This window comes from Hyperolius riggenbachi, chromosome 7, assembly GCF_040937935.1.
Source record: "Hyperolius riggenbachi isolate aHypRig1 chromosome 7, aHypRig1.pri, whole genome shotgun sequence".
In the NCBI taxonomy this organism is placed as follows: Eukaryota; Metazoa; Chordata; class Amphibia; order Anura; family Hyperoliidae; genus Hyperolius; species Hyperolius riggenbachi.
Window position 1 is genome coordinate 204,362,659 of NC_090652.1, and position 13,204 is coordinate 204,375,862.

The window sequence follows — 13,204 nt, forward strand, 5'->3', positions numbered from 1 at the left end:
AATAGAGATGCCCTGAGATTACTTTTGTGGCATAATAATACTTTGTTGTGGTACTAGAAAATTGTATGTGTACACTAAGCCTTAAAAAATATGTATACTGTCTTAAAGGTATAGTGCATATTGAGTTCTGGTCACCGTAACCTGTTTTGAACCATGTAAAAGCAAGTTAAGCACACACACAGACTATTAATCCCCATAAGTCTGTTAAAGTGGACCTGAACTCTTGCACAGGACAGAAGGAAAACCTAGAGAAATGCACCCTGTATGTATTTAGAGAGTTTAGCCTGTTTAATTCCCCTTCATCTGTGTCTAATCACAAGTTGCATCACATGATTGCCTATGGCAGATAAGCCCATTTGAAAGCACAGGCTGTAAACAAAATGTCTGCTTCATGAATCAGGAAGTAGAAACTGTGCAGACTTATTTTAGGATTTGTATCAACTGTTAAAATACATGTTTTTTTTTGTTTTTTGTTTAAAGGTTATGTTGTGTATCTTTTAGAGCAGAGAGGAGTTCTGAGTTCAGGTCCACTTTAAGGAACCAATGGTAAACCGTGGAGGGAAATTCAGATGCTTTTGCTCTCAGCTATACTTAGTATAGCTAAGAGCTCTGTCCTATGCGTACGCTCCTCCTCCAGCTCCTGCTGTCCTCCCCACACCTATCACCCTCACCCATGCTTGCACCTAGTGCACCCATGGATGCTCTAGGTGCCAGCATGGGTGGGGGTGACTGGTGTGGGGGGCGGGGAGGACAGCGCTAGGTGACGGTGGAGCGTCTGGAGGGGACAGGGTTCTCAGCTATACGAAGTATAGTAAACTAAGTATTTCTGATGGGTAAACAATATAAAGCCAACCTTTTTCCCCACATACCTTTATCCCTAATTTTAAAATGGTTAGTTAACAATTTGTGTTAATATAAGGGCTTTGCCTAAATGTAGATAAGACCGAGGTCCTTTTTGCTAACTTCACTACTGTAGAAGTGATGGTATCAATCTGGTTGGTCCCCTGAGCATCACCCTGCAGACTACATTTGTAACCTATCTTGGTGTTACAATCTCTGCTGACCCATCCGAGCTGTACCACATTAACCTTAACCTCTAATGAACAAATTGAAACAGGATCTGCTCGCTTGGAGCTCTCCCTCTATTTCCTGGACAGGCAGGATACAAGCTGTGCGTATGACACTGTTACCCCGTATTCTTTACCTTACCCATGCAGGCCTCTCTCAAAGACCTACAGCTATATATATTTAACCTCCCTGGCAGTCTAATAATACCGCCAGGGGGCAGCGCAGCACTTTAAATGTTTTATTTTTTTTAAATCATGTAGCTGGCCTAGCGCTAGCTACATGATGGCCGCTGTGCAGCGGCATCCCCCCTTCCCTTCCGATCGCTTCCGGCTCTCAGAGCAAACAGGAAATCCCGTTCAGAACGGGATTTTCTGTTTGGCTGATCGGGATGACGTCATCCACGTCATGGCGCACGGGGGAGTCCCGATCCACTGCTTGGCGCTGATAGGCCAGGCTGCGCAAGGGGTCGGGGGGGCGGCGCAGCGGGTAGCGGTAAATCGGCACGGAGCGGCGGCGATCGGTATGTACACGCAGCTAGCAAAGTGCAGCTGCATGTAACAAAAAAAAATTATGATAAATCCTCCTCGGCGGCATAGCCCAAACTCAGCTCAGGCTTACCGACAGGGAGGTTAAAGCGGAACTGAAAACTGATTAAAAAATAAGAGTTTCACTTACCTGGGGCTTCTGCCAGCTCCCTGCAGCCAACCTGTGCCCTCACAGTCCTGGACCGATCCTCTGTTCCCCCGCGGCTCACTTTTTTTACTGTAATAAAGGTCGACTTCTAAGACGACATCCATTGCGCCCTGGCCACGCATATCCTAGTACGCGCTCCTGTAGCCAGGAGCGCCCTGTGCAGGTGCAGTATTAGAAAATCTCTACTGCTCCTGCGCAGTACGCGTCCGCCTACAGGAACGTGAATGAGGAGGTGCGCGGCTAGGGCAGCCTACGCGAAGTGTAAGTGAGCTGCGGCGTGGAACCAGAGCATCGGTGAGTGGCTGCGTGGGAACAAGTCGGCTGCAGGGGGCCAGCAGAAGCCCCAGGTAAGTGAAACTCTTTATTTTATTTTATTTTTTTAATCAGTTTTCAGTACTGCTTTAGGCCAGAAACCCACTAGGAGTGATTTCTAATCGCTAGTGATTTGAAAAAAGCTCTTGCTAATGCAATGCTATGGGAGATTTTTATAAAATCACATTGCTCAAGTGGGATCACACCCATAGCATTACATTAGCAAGAGTTTTCAAATCGCAAAGCGCTCAGAAAATCGCTCCTAGTGGGTTTCTGGCCTTAAAGGGTCCTGAGGTGGGGACTTACATTAAAAAAAAAAAAACAATGCTACCTGATCCTGGGGATGGGGCGGATCAGGTAGCCGCCTCTCCGCCGCTCCTGTGGCCTGCATCTCATTAGTTTCTGTTTCATGACCTCTGAGGTCACGACACTGGAAGTAGAGCTGCTTTGTGTCTTACTTTTCTCACGCCAGATTAAATGCATAGAGTAAATGGTAGCAGATCGAATTTGTTCTTCAGACAGTGCGGCCACATTGGAACATGTTCCTTATGTATGGTGGTTCTGCCCGATAGTTAGAAATGACTAGTTTGAGGTTGTAAAAAAAACAAGGAACGCCAAGAGCCCCAGTAGTGTAATATGTACTGGTAAATGGTTACTAGATAAAGTAAATATTAATACTCACAAACCAGGGTTACCATTAGGCAACCACTGCACTCAGGAATAAGAAGTCGCTCTCTGTAGATTAGAAAAAAGGGGGTTCAACCCTCCACCCAGGGTGGACTCAATATTATGCAGGAGAACAGAGGCGCCAAAAGCATAAAAGGAAGCTAAATGACCTTAAAAACCAAATTCTTGGTAAATAGAGGAGGTAGTGGCGGACTTGCCTCCTCCAAGTAGACACACAACTACACTAGTAAAGACAGTCAATATATTTTATTTATGAACTCCAAATATGCAACGCGTTTCGCAGGTTTGATCCTGCTTCATCAGGCAATAACAACGGAGCAATAGCATATGTGGTCAGTAGAAGAGCCAGGCACCTGGTACAGACCACAAGTTTGGACACACCTTCTCATTCAAAGAGTTTTCTTTATTTTCATGACTATGAGCATTGTAGATTCACACTGAAGGCATCCAAACTATGAATTAACACACGTGGAAGTACAGTACATAACCAAAAAGTGTGAAACAACTGAAAATATGTCATATTCTAGGTTCTTCAAAGTAGCCATCGTTTGCTTTGATTACTACTTTGCACACTCTTGGCATTCTCTTGAGGAGCTTCAAGAGGTAGTCACCTGAAGTTGTTTTCACTTCACAGGTGTGCCCTGTCAGGTTTAATAAGTGGGATTTCTAGCCTTATAAATGGGATTGGGACTATCAGTTGCGTTGTGGACAAGTCAGGTGGATACACATCTGATAGTCCTACTGAATAGACTGTTAGAATTTGTATTACGGCAAGAAAAAAGCAGCTAAGTAAAGAAAAACGACTGGCCATCATTACTTTAAGAAATGAAGGTCAGTCAGTCCGAAAAATTGGGAAAACTTTGAAAGTGTCCCCAAGTGCAGCCTCAAAAACCATCAAACGCTACAAAGAAACTGGCTCACATGCGGACCGCCCCAGGAAAGGAAGACCAAGAGTCACCTCTGCTGCGGAGGATAAGTTCATTCGAGTTCCCAGCCTCAGAAATCGCAGGTTAACAGCAGCTCAGATTAGAGACCAGGTCAATGCCACAAAGAGTTCTAGCAGCAGACACATCTCTAGAACAACTGTTAAGAGGAGACTGTGTGAATCAGGCCTTCATGGTAGAATATCTGCTATGAAACCACTGCTAAGGACAGGCAACAAGCAGAAGAGACTTGTTTGGGCTAAAGAACACAAGGAATGGACATTAGACCAGTGGAAATCTGTGCTTTGGTCTGAGTCCAAATTTGAGATCTTTGGTTCCAACCACCGTGTCTTTGTGCGACGCAGACTAGGTGAATGGATGGACTCTACATGCCTGGTACCCACCATGAAGCATGGAGGAAGAGGTGCGGGGGTGCGCCCCTTGCTTGCTTGACAGTTGAAAAAAGCTGTTATTTCCCACAATGCAATGAGAACCTCTGTGAACCACACACAGCAAACTGTCTGATGCGGCCCTGTGTCCTAACTGCCCTGGCTGCGCACATGCTCAGTACAAAAAAGCCAGGGACACGCAACCATTCAGTTGATGACGCAGGGACACTTGCAGCATTTTATTGTATAGGATAGGAGACACACACAGTGGCAATGTTAGGGAGTCTCGCCCAACTGAATAGGTGCTGTCTTACTGAACTGAACTGGTCTCCTGTGTCAGAGGCAGAGCCCTTAACCATTACACTATCCAGCCACCTTATACCTCTCACTTCAGGCTCCCTTTAACCTTGAGGTGGAAAAAACAAGCCAGGAGCCGTAATTTTGAGTGTGACTCATGGAAGCTGCCGGCAGAACTATACAGAGCATAGCGTGCAGCGGGCGCTTTCACTCAGGGCCGGGCCGAGGCATAGGCTGGAGAGGCTCCAGCCTCAGGGCGCAGTGTAGGAGGGGGCGCACAATTCATTCAGCTGTCATTCCTAATTGTGTATGAAGCAGAAAGAAATAAGAAAAGGGGATACATAGCAGTGACTGCAAGCCAGATAACTAGATATTAAGGTGTTGGGGAGGTTGTGGGCCCTGTGGCGCCTCTTAGTCTAATAGCAATCAGTGTGTGACAGCTGGGGTCGGAGGGATGGAGGGGCGCACTTTGGTGTCTCAGCCTTGGGTGCTGGAGGACCTTGTCCCTGCTCTGCTTTCACTCACCTCCCTGGGGATCCAGATTCCAGCAGCAATGTTCCATCCTGTCCTCCATGTCTCTGTATCTTTTCAGGTGAGATTGACGCTTGTCGACAGGACGACACGGCGATCTCACTACAGTGTTACAGCGCCACCTGAAAGATGGAGGGAGAACTACAGCACTGGACCCCAGGGTGGTAAGTGCTGGGCTGCTGCATATCCCGTTAGCGCCCCCCCCCAGTTTTAGGTCTAAAAGCCTGCAAAAAGTTGCACCGCTTTTAGACCCTAAAATCCAAAAAGAATTAGACCGCCAAGGGGTTAAATCTATTTCTTAATTTTCTTTCTACAGTGCTTTAGATTAAAAAATGCTGAAATATCACAGGTTCAATCTGTATTTTCTGGTTTAAGGCACACATGCTTTAGTGGAATAGTTGGACTTTTATAAATGCCCATTTATAAACGTATATAAATGCAGGAAGTGGTTGAAGAAACTAACCAAGTCTATTGTGGTATTGTGAAGATTCGTGAAAGAACCCTTCAAGAAAGATAAAATGTTCTTTTTGTTGCACTGGTGAGATTGTTTTGCAACATATTGCATAAGAGAAGCTAGAGATAATGTTTTTGTGATGGTTTTCATTAGCTGGAATGCTCAGTATTCAGAATGTTGCTGGAAGTTTTGCTTTAGTGTCACAGGGAGCATCTGGTCTGCCAGACCTTTTCCACTATGTTCGTATGTGTCCATTGGTTATGCAACTGTGCACATAGACACACACACATACACACAGAGCTAAAGTTACTTTATACATTTGGTGGCTTTTGCATCTGTATAAATACCTGAACCAGGCTTCAAAGCAACTCTGATAATCCCTTATTGTTCACCATCTGTAAAATAGCAGTCCATACAGTGACCGTATGTGCTGGCAAAAAAATGTCAATCGCATAGCCTTGCACAGAGTCACGTGTATGTGATTTTATTATATCTGCTTTAGGGTACGGTTATATGAAATGTATGGAACTTGCTGTAAGATACCATTGTATAATAATTGATGTCATTACTGTTACCAGAAATTAGACTTACCGCCATCCTTTAAAGGGCGAATTAACTCTGATACCTTATTACTTTGCAAAATGGAGGATAAACAGACACACAATTAAAAATGATTGGTTCCTGTACATTATCACAGCCCCCATTGTCACTGTAGTATTGTTATACTGCGAAGTACTTAAAAACCATGAGCAGACACACTACGGTAATAGGCTACTATGTGCTCATTATACCTAAATAAATCATTACAGGACCAACCAATATTATAAGCCTGAAAATGTGCAGGTGTAGTAAATTCATTTAGAATAGGATATCCGCTGAGAGGTCAATGGGAAATGAGAGATCGGCGTAATGTTGCTGCCTTTCATAGTCTCTGAAAACCTCTAAATGTGTTTTTACATTAGTAATTCAATACGCTCAAGTTGAAAATGAAGATAAATCATGCTTCAAAGCCTTATTAATAAAATATTGTACGTTTTCAAGTCCAGCGAATCTATTGTAAGATAAACAAAGGCCATATAGCACAGTAAGGGGACGGATCAAGATTCTTTGTTAAGTTGGCTAGTTTTCTTGTTGCGCTGTTCCCACTCCATTCTGATGGAGCACAATAAATCCTGAACACAAGCTAGACACAACTTAAAATCCCACCTGCGCCATACGTGGTCATCTTCTGTGATGGGGTATCACTTGGATCCTTTGGCTTTCATCAGGGTATTATTTCAGAACTTTATCATTTTGAAATCTATTTAGAAAGTGAGAATTAAAAGCACAGCTGCTTAATAATGTAATATAAATAGCCTTTACAATACAGTAATTAGTAGAACCTCAAACATTGAGCACTTGTTGTCTATTCTTTATATTACTTAATGCATATTGATGCAAGGAGTAGTCATATTTTCTGGAAAGGACAGCCTTCAGAATCCTATTTATTATCAATCAAGATTGTCTGTATTACTTTCTGCTCTGTATCTTCCCAGCTAGTGATATTGGGGTAGATTCATTAAACTGTGGTAAGCAAAATAACATGCGTAAAGTCTTATGGAGCGTAATGCATTGCATGAAATGTATTGCATTAAGCTCTAACTAATTGTGGGGTAAGACTATCTTGGTGGAGGGCTGCTTTCACTTCACTGCTGGGAGATTGTGAGCTCTGATTATATTATATTGCTGTTGTTTGTAAAGTGTGTGTGTTGCTGCTTTGATATCTGGGGCTTGTGCATAGCGATTCATCAGATATCTAACAGCAAGTGCTTGTTTTAAAAGTACAATTTTTTTTTCTCTGTTTGCAGCAGGCTGTCAATCAGCTAGGGGGAGGGATTAGCTGTAACACAGGTGATTAATTAACAGGAAGTGTAAGCTACAGCTCTAATCTTGGTGGAGGGCTGCTTTCACTTCACTGCTGGGAGATTGTGAGCTCTGATTATATTATATTGCTGTTGTTTGTAAAGTGTGTGTGTTGCTGCTTTGATATCTGGGGCTTGTGCATAGCGATTCATCAGATATCTAACAGCAAGTGCTTGTTTTAAAAGTACAATTTTTTTTTCTCTGTTTGCAGCAGGCTGTCAATCAGCTAGGGGGAGGGATTAGCTGTAACACAGGTGATTAATTAACAGGAAGTGTAAGCTACAGCTCTAATCTTGGTGGAGGGCTGCTTTCACTTCACTGCTGGGAGATTGTGAGCTCTGATTATATTATATTGCTGTTGTTTGTAAAGTGTGTGTGTTGCTGCTTTGATATCTGGGGCTTGTGCATAGCGATTCATCAGATATCTAACAGCAAGTGCTTGTTTTAAAAGTACAATTTTTTTTTCTCTGTTTGCAGCAGGCTGTCAATCAGCTAGGGGGAGGGATTAGCTGTAACACAGGTGATTAATTAACAGGAAGTGTAAGCTACAGCTCTAATCTTGGTGGAGGGCTGCTTTCACTTCACTGCTGGGAGATTGTGAGCTCTGATTATATTATATTGCTGTTGTTTGTAAAGTGTGTGTGTTGCTGCTTTGATATCTGGGGCTTGTGCATAGCGATTCATCAGATATCTAACAGCAAGTGCTTGTTTTAAAAGTACAATTTTTTTTTCTCTGTTTGCAGCAGGCTGTCAATCAGCTAGGGGGAGGGATTAGCTGTAACACGAGGTATTTGGACAGCTTCAGGTCTCAGTACTGAGCTTGCTCAGTCTGTGGCTTGCTCACTAAGTGGCTTCGACACAAGTGGCATAGGCGTTAAAAAACAGGCGTTAGAACACAGGCACAAAGAGAGAAGGGAGAGGAAACAGGTAAGGACTAAAAAAAAAAAAAAAAAAAAAAAAACCTTCAACCAATATTGCGGTTTTTTTGCATTGGTTAGAATGTGCTAACACGTTGTGGTGTAGTCTTTAAGTTTTGAGGACTCCACCCCAGCTTCACTCACTCCCCCTCCCCTCCTCCCCCTCCTCCCCCCCACCCCAACTTTACTCACTCCCCCTCCTCCACCCCAACTTACTCACTCCCCCTCCTCCACCCCTCCCCCTCTTCCACCCCAGCTACACTTACTCCCGAACGTCACTCACTCTCCCGTTTCATCTTTTACCACCATAGTTTACTTTAAATAAATTTTCCCCACACAATAGTCATCATGTTGGACAATGCAGTACAGTGTACATCCTGCAGCATGTATGCATGCCTTGATCAGCGGATTGAGGGTGTTTACTGTTGCCCTGGATGTGTGCGTGTTGCTCGGTTAGAGGCGGAAGTCGCAGAGCTAAATAAGCATCTCGCAACACTGAGACGCATACACAACATGGAGATGAGCTTGGATCTCACGATCCAGACACTTGATGGAACCCTTGAAGATGAGGTGGGTGGAGTAAAGCCGGAGCAAGAAGCAGAGGTAGCCGCTAGTTGGGTCACAGTTAGAAGGGGTAGGGGAAAAAGTGGCAGGGAGGCTAGTCCCGAGTTGTCCCTCACTAATAAGTATGCTTGTTTGCGTAATATTGGTGAGGACGACTCTGGAGTAGCAATGCTGCAGCAGGATGTGCTCCTTAGCAACCAAGGGGCAGACTGCTGTAACGAGAAAGGGAATAGGAGTGCAGCTAAGGCTAGACAGGTACTGGTGGTAGGGGATTCAATTATTAGGCGCACAGACAGGGTAATCTGTCGAAGAAACCGTGAATGCCGTACAGTCTGTTGCCTCCCGGGTGCTCGGGTTCGGCATATAGCGGAAAGAATTGACAGATTATTGGGTGGGGCTGGGGAAGACCCGGCTGTCATGGTACACATTGGCACCAATGACAAAGTTAGTGGGAGATGGAAGGTCCTCAAAAATGATTTTCAGGTACTTGGAGATAAACTTAAAGCAAGGACCTCCAAGGTGGTGTTCTCTGAAATACTGCCAGTGCCACGTGCTACATCTGAGAGACAGAGGGAGCTTAGGGAGTTAAATAAGTGGCTGAGAAATTGGTGTAGGAAGGAAGGGTTTGGGTTCCTGGAGAACTGGGCAGACTTTGCAGTCGGCTACAGGTTCTACAGCAGGGACGGGCTGCACCTTAATGGGGAGGGTGCAGCTGCATTGGGGGAGAAGATGGCTAAACGGTTGGAGGAGATTTTAAACTAGGATCTGGGGGGAGGCGGGAGGATAAAGTCTCAACATATAGACAAGATAAGGTAAAAAGACAGTGGGAGCCTAACATTATGGGGGGTGGAGAGGGGGGTGGGGACAGTGTAAAGATTAAGGAGGTTGGTAAAACTTCAAGTAGCCCATTTCAGGTAAACAAAATTGGTAAATGTGGTGGTAAAAATATAAAGTGCATGATAACCAATGCTCGGAGCCTTGCAAATAAAATAGATGAACTAGAGTTCATTCTGAATGACAAAGGCTATGACATTGTGGGAATAACCGAGACATGGATGGATGAAAGTCATGACTGGATAGCCAATTTAAAAGGATACAATGTGTTCAGGAGGGATAGAACAGGGAAAAAAGGTGGAGGGGTTTGTCTCTTTGTTAAGAATTCTTTTACAGCTGTCCTCAACGATGAGATGGAGGAAGATTGCGAAGATGTGGAGTCCGTTTGGGTAAATATTCATGGTGGAAATAAAAGTTGCCAATTGCTTATTGGGGTATGCTACAGACCACCTCATATTAATGAAGCTGCAGAACTGCAATTACTACAGCAAATTGAAAAAGCGGCAAGTAAAAATGAGGTCATAGTTATGGGCGACTTCAACTTTCCAGACATTGACTGGGGTATTGAGGCTACCCATTCTGGTAAAAGCAGCAGATTTCTGGCAGCACTACAGGACAATTACTTGACTCAAATGGTAACGGAACCAACTAGGGGGAATGCGTTACTGGATCTGATCATTTCGAATAGACCAGATAATGTATCAAATGTGCAGGTTCAAGAACATTTGGGAAATAGTGATCACAACATGATAACGTTTGATCTGGTGACTGACAGGCCACGGGGCAGCGGGACCACTAAAACTATGAATTTTAGAAAAGCAAAGTTCAATCAAATTAGGCAGGCACTAAGTTTGGTGAACTGGGATAATGTACTACAAGGGGAGGACACTGAAGGGAAATGGCAAGCTTTTAAACGTATTCTCAATCAATATTGTAGTATGTATATCCCATATGGAAACAAAATGTCTAGGAATAAAAAAAGGCCTCTATGGATGAATAGAAAGGTTAGAGATAAAATGAAGAGGAAAAAGAATGCCTATAAGGTCCTAAAACAGGAGGGGTCCGAGGCTGCACTCAGCAATTACAAGGAGTGCAATAAAAATTGTAAAAAAGAAATTAGGCTAGCAAAGATCGAAGCTGAAAATCAAATCGCTAGGGATATCAAATCTAACCCAAAAAAGTTTTACAAGTACATCAACTCTAAAAAAAGAAAGGTTGACTGTATAGGACTCCTAAAGGATGAAGGTGGAAACTCAATGGTGGATGACCAAGGTAAGGCAGAGTTATTAAATGCTTTCTTTGCTTCTGTCTTTACAAAGGAAACAGCACTGTTGCAAATTACAGAGGCGGAAGAGTCTCAATCTTCTAACTGTAATATTAAATACTTAACGCAGGAAGAAGTAAAGGCAAGACTAAATAAATTAAAAATAGACAAGGCACCTGGCCCGGATGGCATGCATCCTCGGGTCCTAAGGGAATTAAGTTCAGTTATAGATAAACCCCTTTATCTTATCTTTTGTGACTCTCTTGCAACTGGCAGAGTCCCAGTGGATTGGCGTACAGCCCACGTTTTCCCATTATTTAAGAAGGGCAAAAAATCAGATCCAGGAAATTATAGACCTGTAAGCTTAACATCAGTTGTATGCAAACTATTTGAGGGGTTACTAAGAGATACTATACATGACTTCATAGTAGAAAATAATCTTATTTCTCAGCATCAACATGGGTTTACTAAAGACAGGTCCTGTTTGACTAACATGCTCAGCTTTTATGAGGTAGTGAATGCTAATATGGATATTGGGAATGCTGTAGATGTGATATACTTAGACTTTGCTAAGGCCTTCGACACTGTTCCCCACAAAAGTCTGGTGCAAAAGATGAGGATGCAAGGACTGGGGAAGAGTCTGTGTGCTTGGATAGGGAACTGGCTAATGGACAGAAAACAAAGAGTTGTGGTCAATGGATCATACTCAAAATGGGAGACTGTTAGCAGTGGGGTCCCACAGGGGTCTGTACTGGGTCCAGTGCTCTTCAATTTATTTATTAATGACCTAGTGGATACAGTAGTGAGCAATGTTGCTATTTTTGCAGATGATACAAAATTGTGCAGAATCATCAACTCTAAGGAAGATAGTGTTATATTGCAACAGGATCTGGATAGGATGGCTATATGGGCACATACATGGCAGATGAAATTCAATGTTGACAAATGTAAAGTCATGCATTTTGGTCGTACCAATGGTCTAACACCATACAAAATAAATGGGATACAGTTGGGGACATCAAACTTGGAGAAGGACTTAGGAGTACTCATCGACAACAAGTTAAATAATCGTACTCAATGCCAAGCCGCTGCAGCTAAAGCTAACAAAATTTTGGGATGCATTAAAAGGGAAATAAAAACTCGAGATGCTAGCATAATATTGCCCCTGTTTAACTCTCTAGTAAGGCCACATCTGGAATATGGAATTCAGTTCTGGGCACCACATTACAAAAAAGATATTGCAGTTCTAGAGCAGGTGCAGAGACGAGCAACAAAATTGATACGTGGGATGGAAGGTCTCACTTACCAAGAAAGGTTAGATAAACTGGGTTTATTTAGTCTAGAGAAAAGACGCCTTAGAGGAGATCTAATTAACATGTATAAATACATCAGAGGGCAATATAATAGCTTGGCGGATGAGCTTTTTGTCCCTAGGCCTTCTCAAAGGACTAGAGGACATGATCTGCGCATGGAGGAAAAACGTTTTAGCCATTTATTTAGGAAAGGGTTCTTTACAGTAAGAGTGATTAAGATGTGGAATGCATTGCCACAGGAAGTCGTTATGGCAAACTCTATACCTGCATTTAAAGGGGGCTTAGATGCTTTCCTTGCGTTGAATGACATCCATGGCTACAATTACTAGGTAATGCCAATGATGTTGATCCAGGGATTTTATCTGATTGCCATCTGGAGTCGGGAAGGAATTTTTACCTTGTAAGGGTTTTTTCGCCTTCCTCTGGATCAACACGGATATGTGAGGGAGCAGGCTGGAGTTGTACTTTGTACTGGTTGAACTCGATGGACGTATGTCTTTTTTCAACCAAAGTAACTATGTAACTATGTAACTATGTAACTATGTAACTACATTATTCTGCTTACCGCATTTGTGAATACACCCCATTGTAACCTGTCATGCTTACAATGTTTGCTGTAACTTGATGTATCCGTTTTCTATATAACATTGTAAGTGTGTTAAATGTTTGTGTTTTGTGTGGTGTGACCTTGTGCTTGCTTACCCAGTTGTATTTCTAACATTTTGCATTGGGTGAGACTTAAAATCTTCGCATACTTGAAAGTCTTTAGTCTGTGATTGCTGATTAGATAGGCACATATTCAGAATGAGTTCTGAATTATTGGAATATGTTTTTCTATATAGGAGGAACAGGCTGCCAAAATTAAGGCCGAAAAAATTCGAATAGCTCTTGAGAAAATAAAAGAAGCTCAAGTGAAAAAGGTAAGCAAAACAGAGCGGGGATATATCTAAAAGTTCAAATGTTAAATCTCTCCTTTTTTTGTGTGAAAATACAAGTTATAGAAATACTATATATATTTTGACAACAGCACAAGACCATTTTACTTAACAGCAGGAA

At 42.9% G+C, this 13,204-nt stretch overlaps 1 protein-coding gene across 6 annotated transcripts in view; it reads left to right on the forward strand.

Annotated features, from left to right (window-relative positions):
- Window positions 1-13,204, forward strand: part of RAPH1 (Ras association (RalGDS/AF-6) and pleckstrin homology domains 1) — a 281,232-nt gene that overhangs the window by 216,487 nt on the left and 51,541 nt on the right. For all 6 annotated transcript variants that reach the window (XM_068245017.1, XM_068245011.1, XM_068245015.1 and 3 more), the window contains one exon: window positions 12,991-13,068. In XM_068245017.1, coding sequence (XP_068101118.1) covers window positions 12,991-13,068 — 78 coding nt within the window. The remainder of the gene's footprint in view (window positions 1-12,990; window positions 13,069-13,204) is intronic.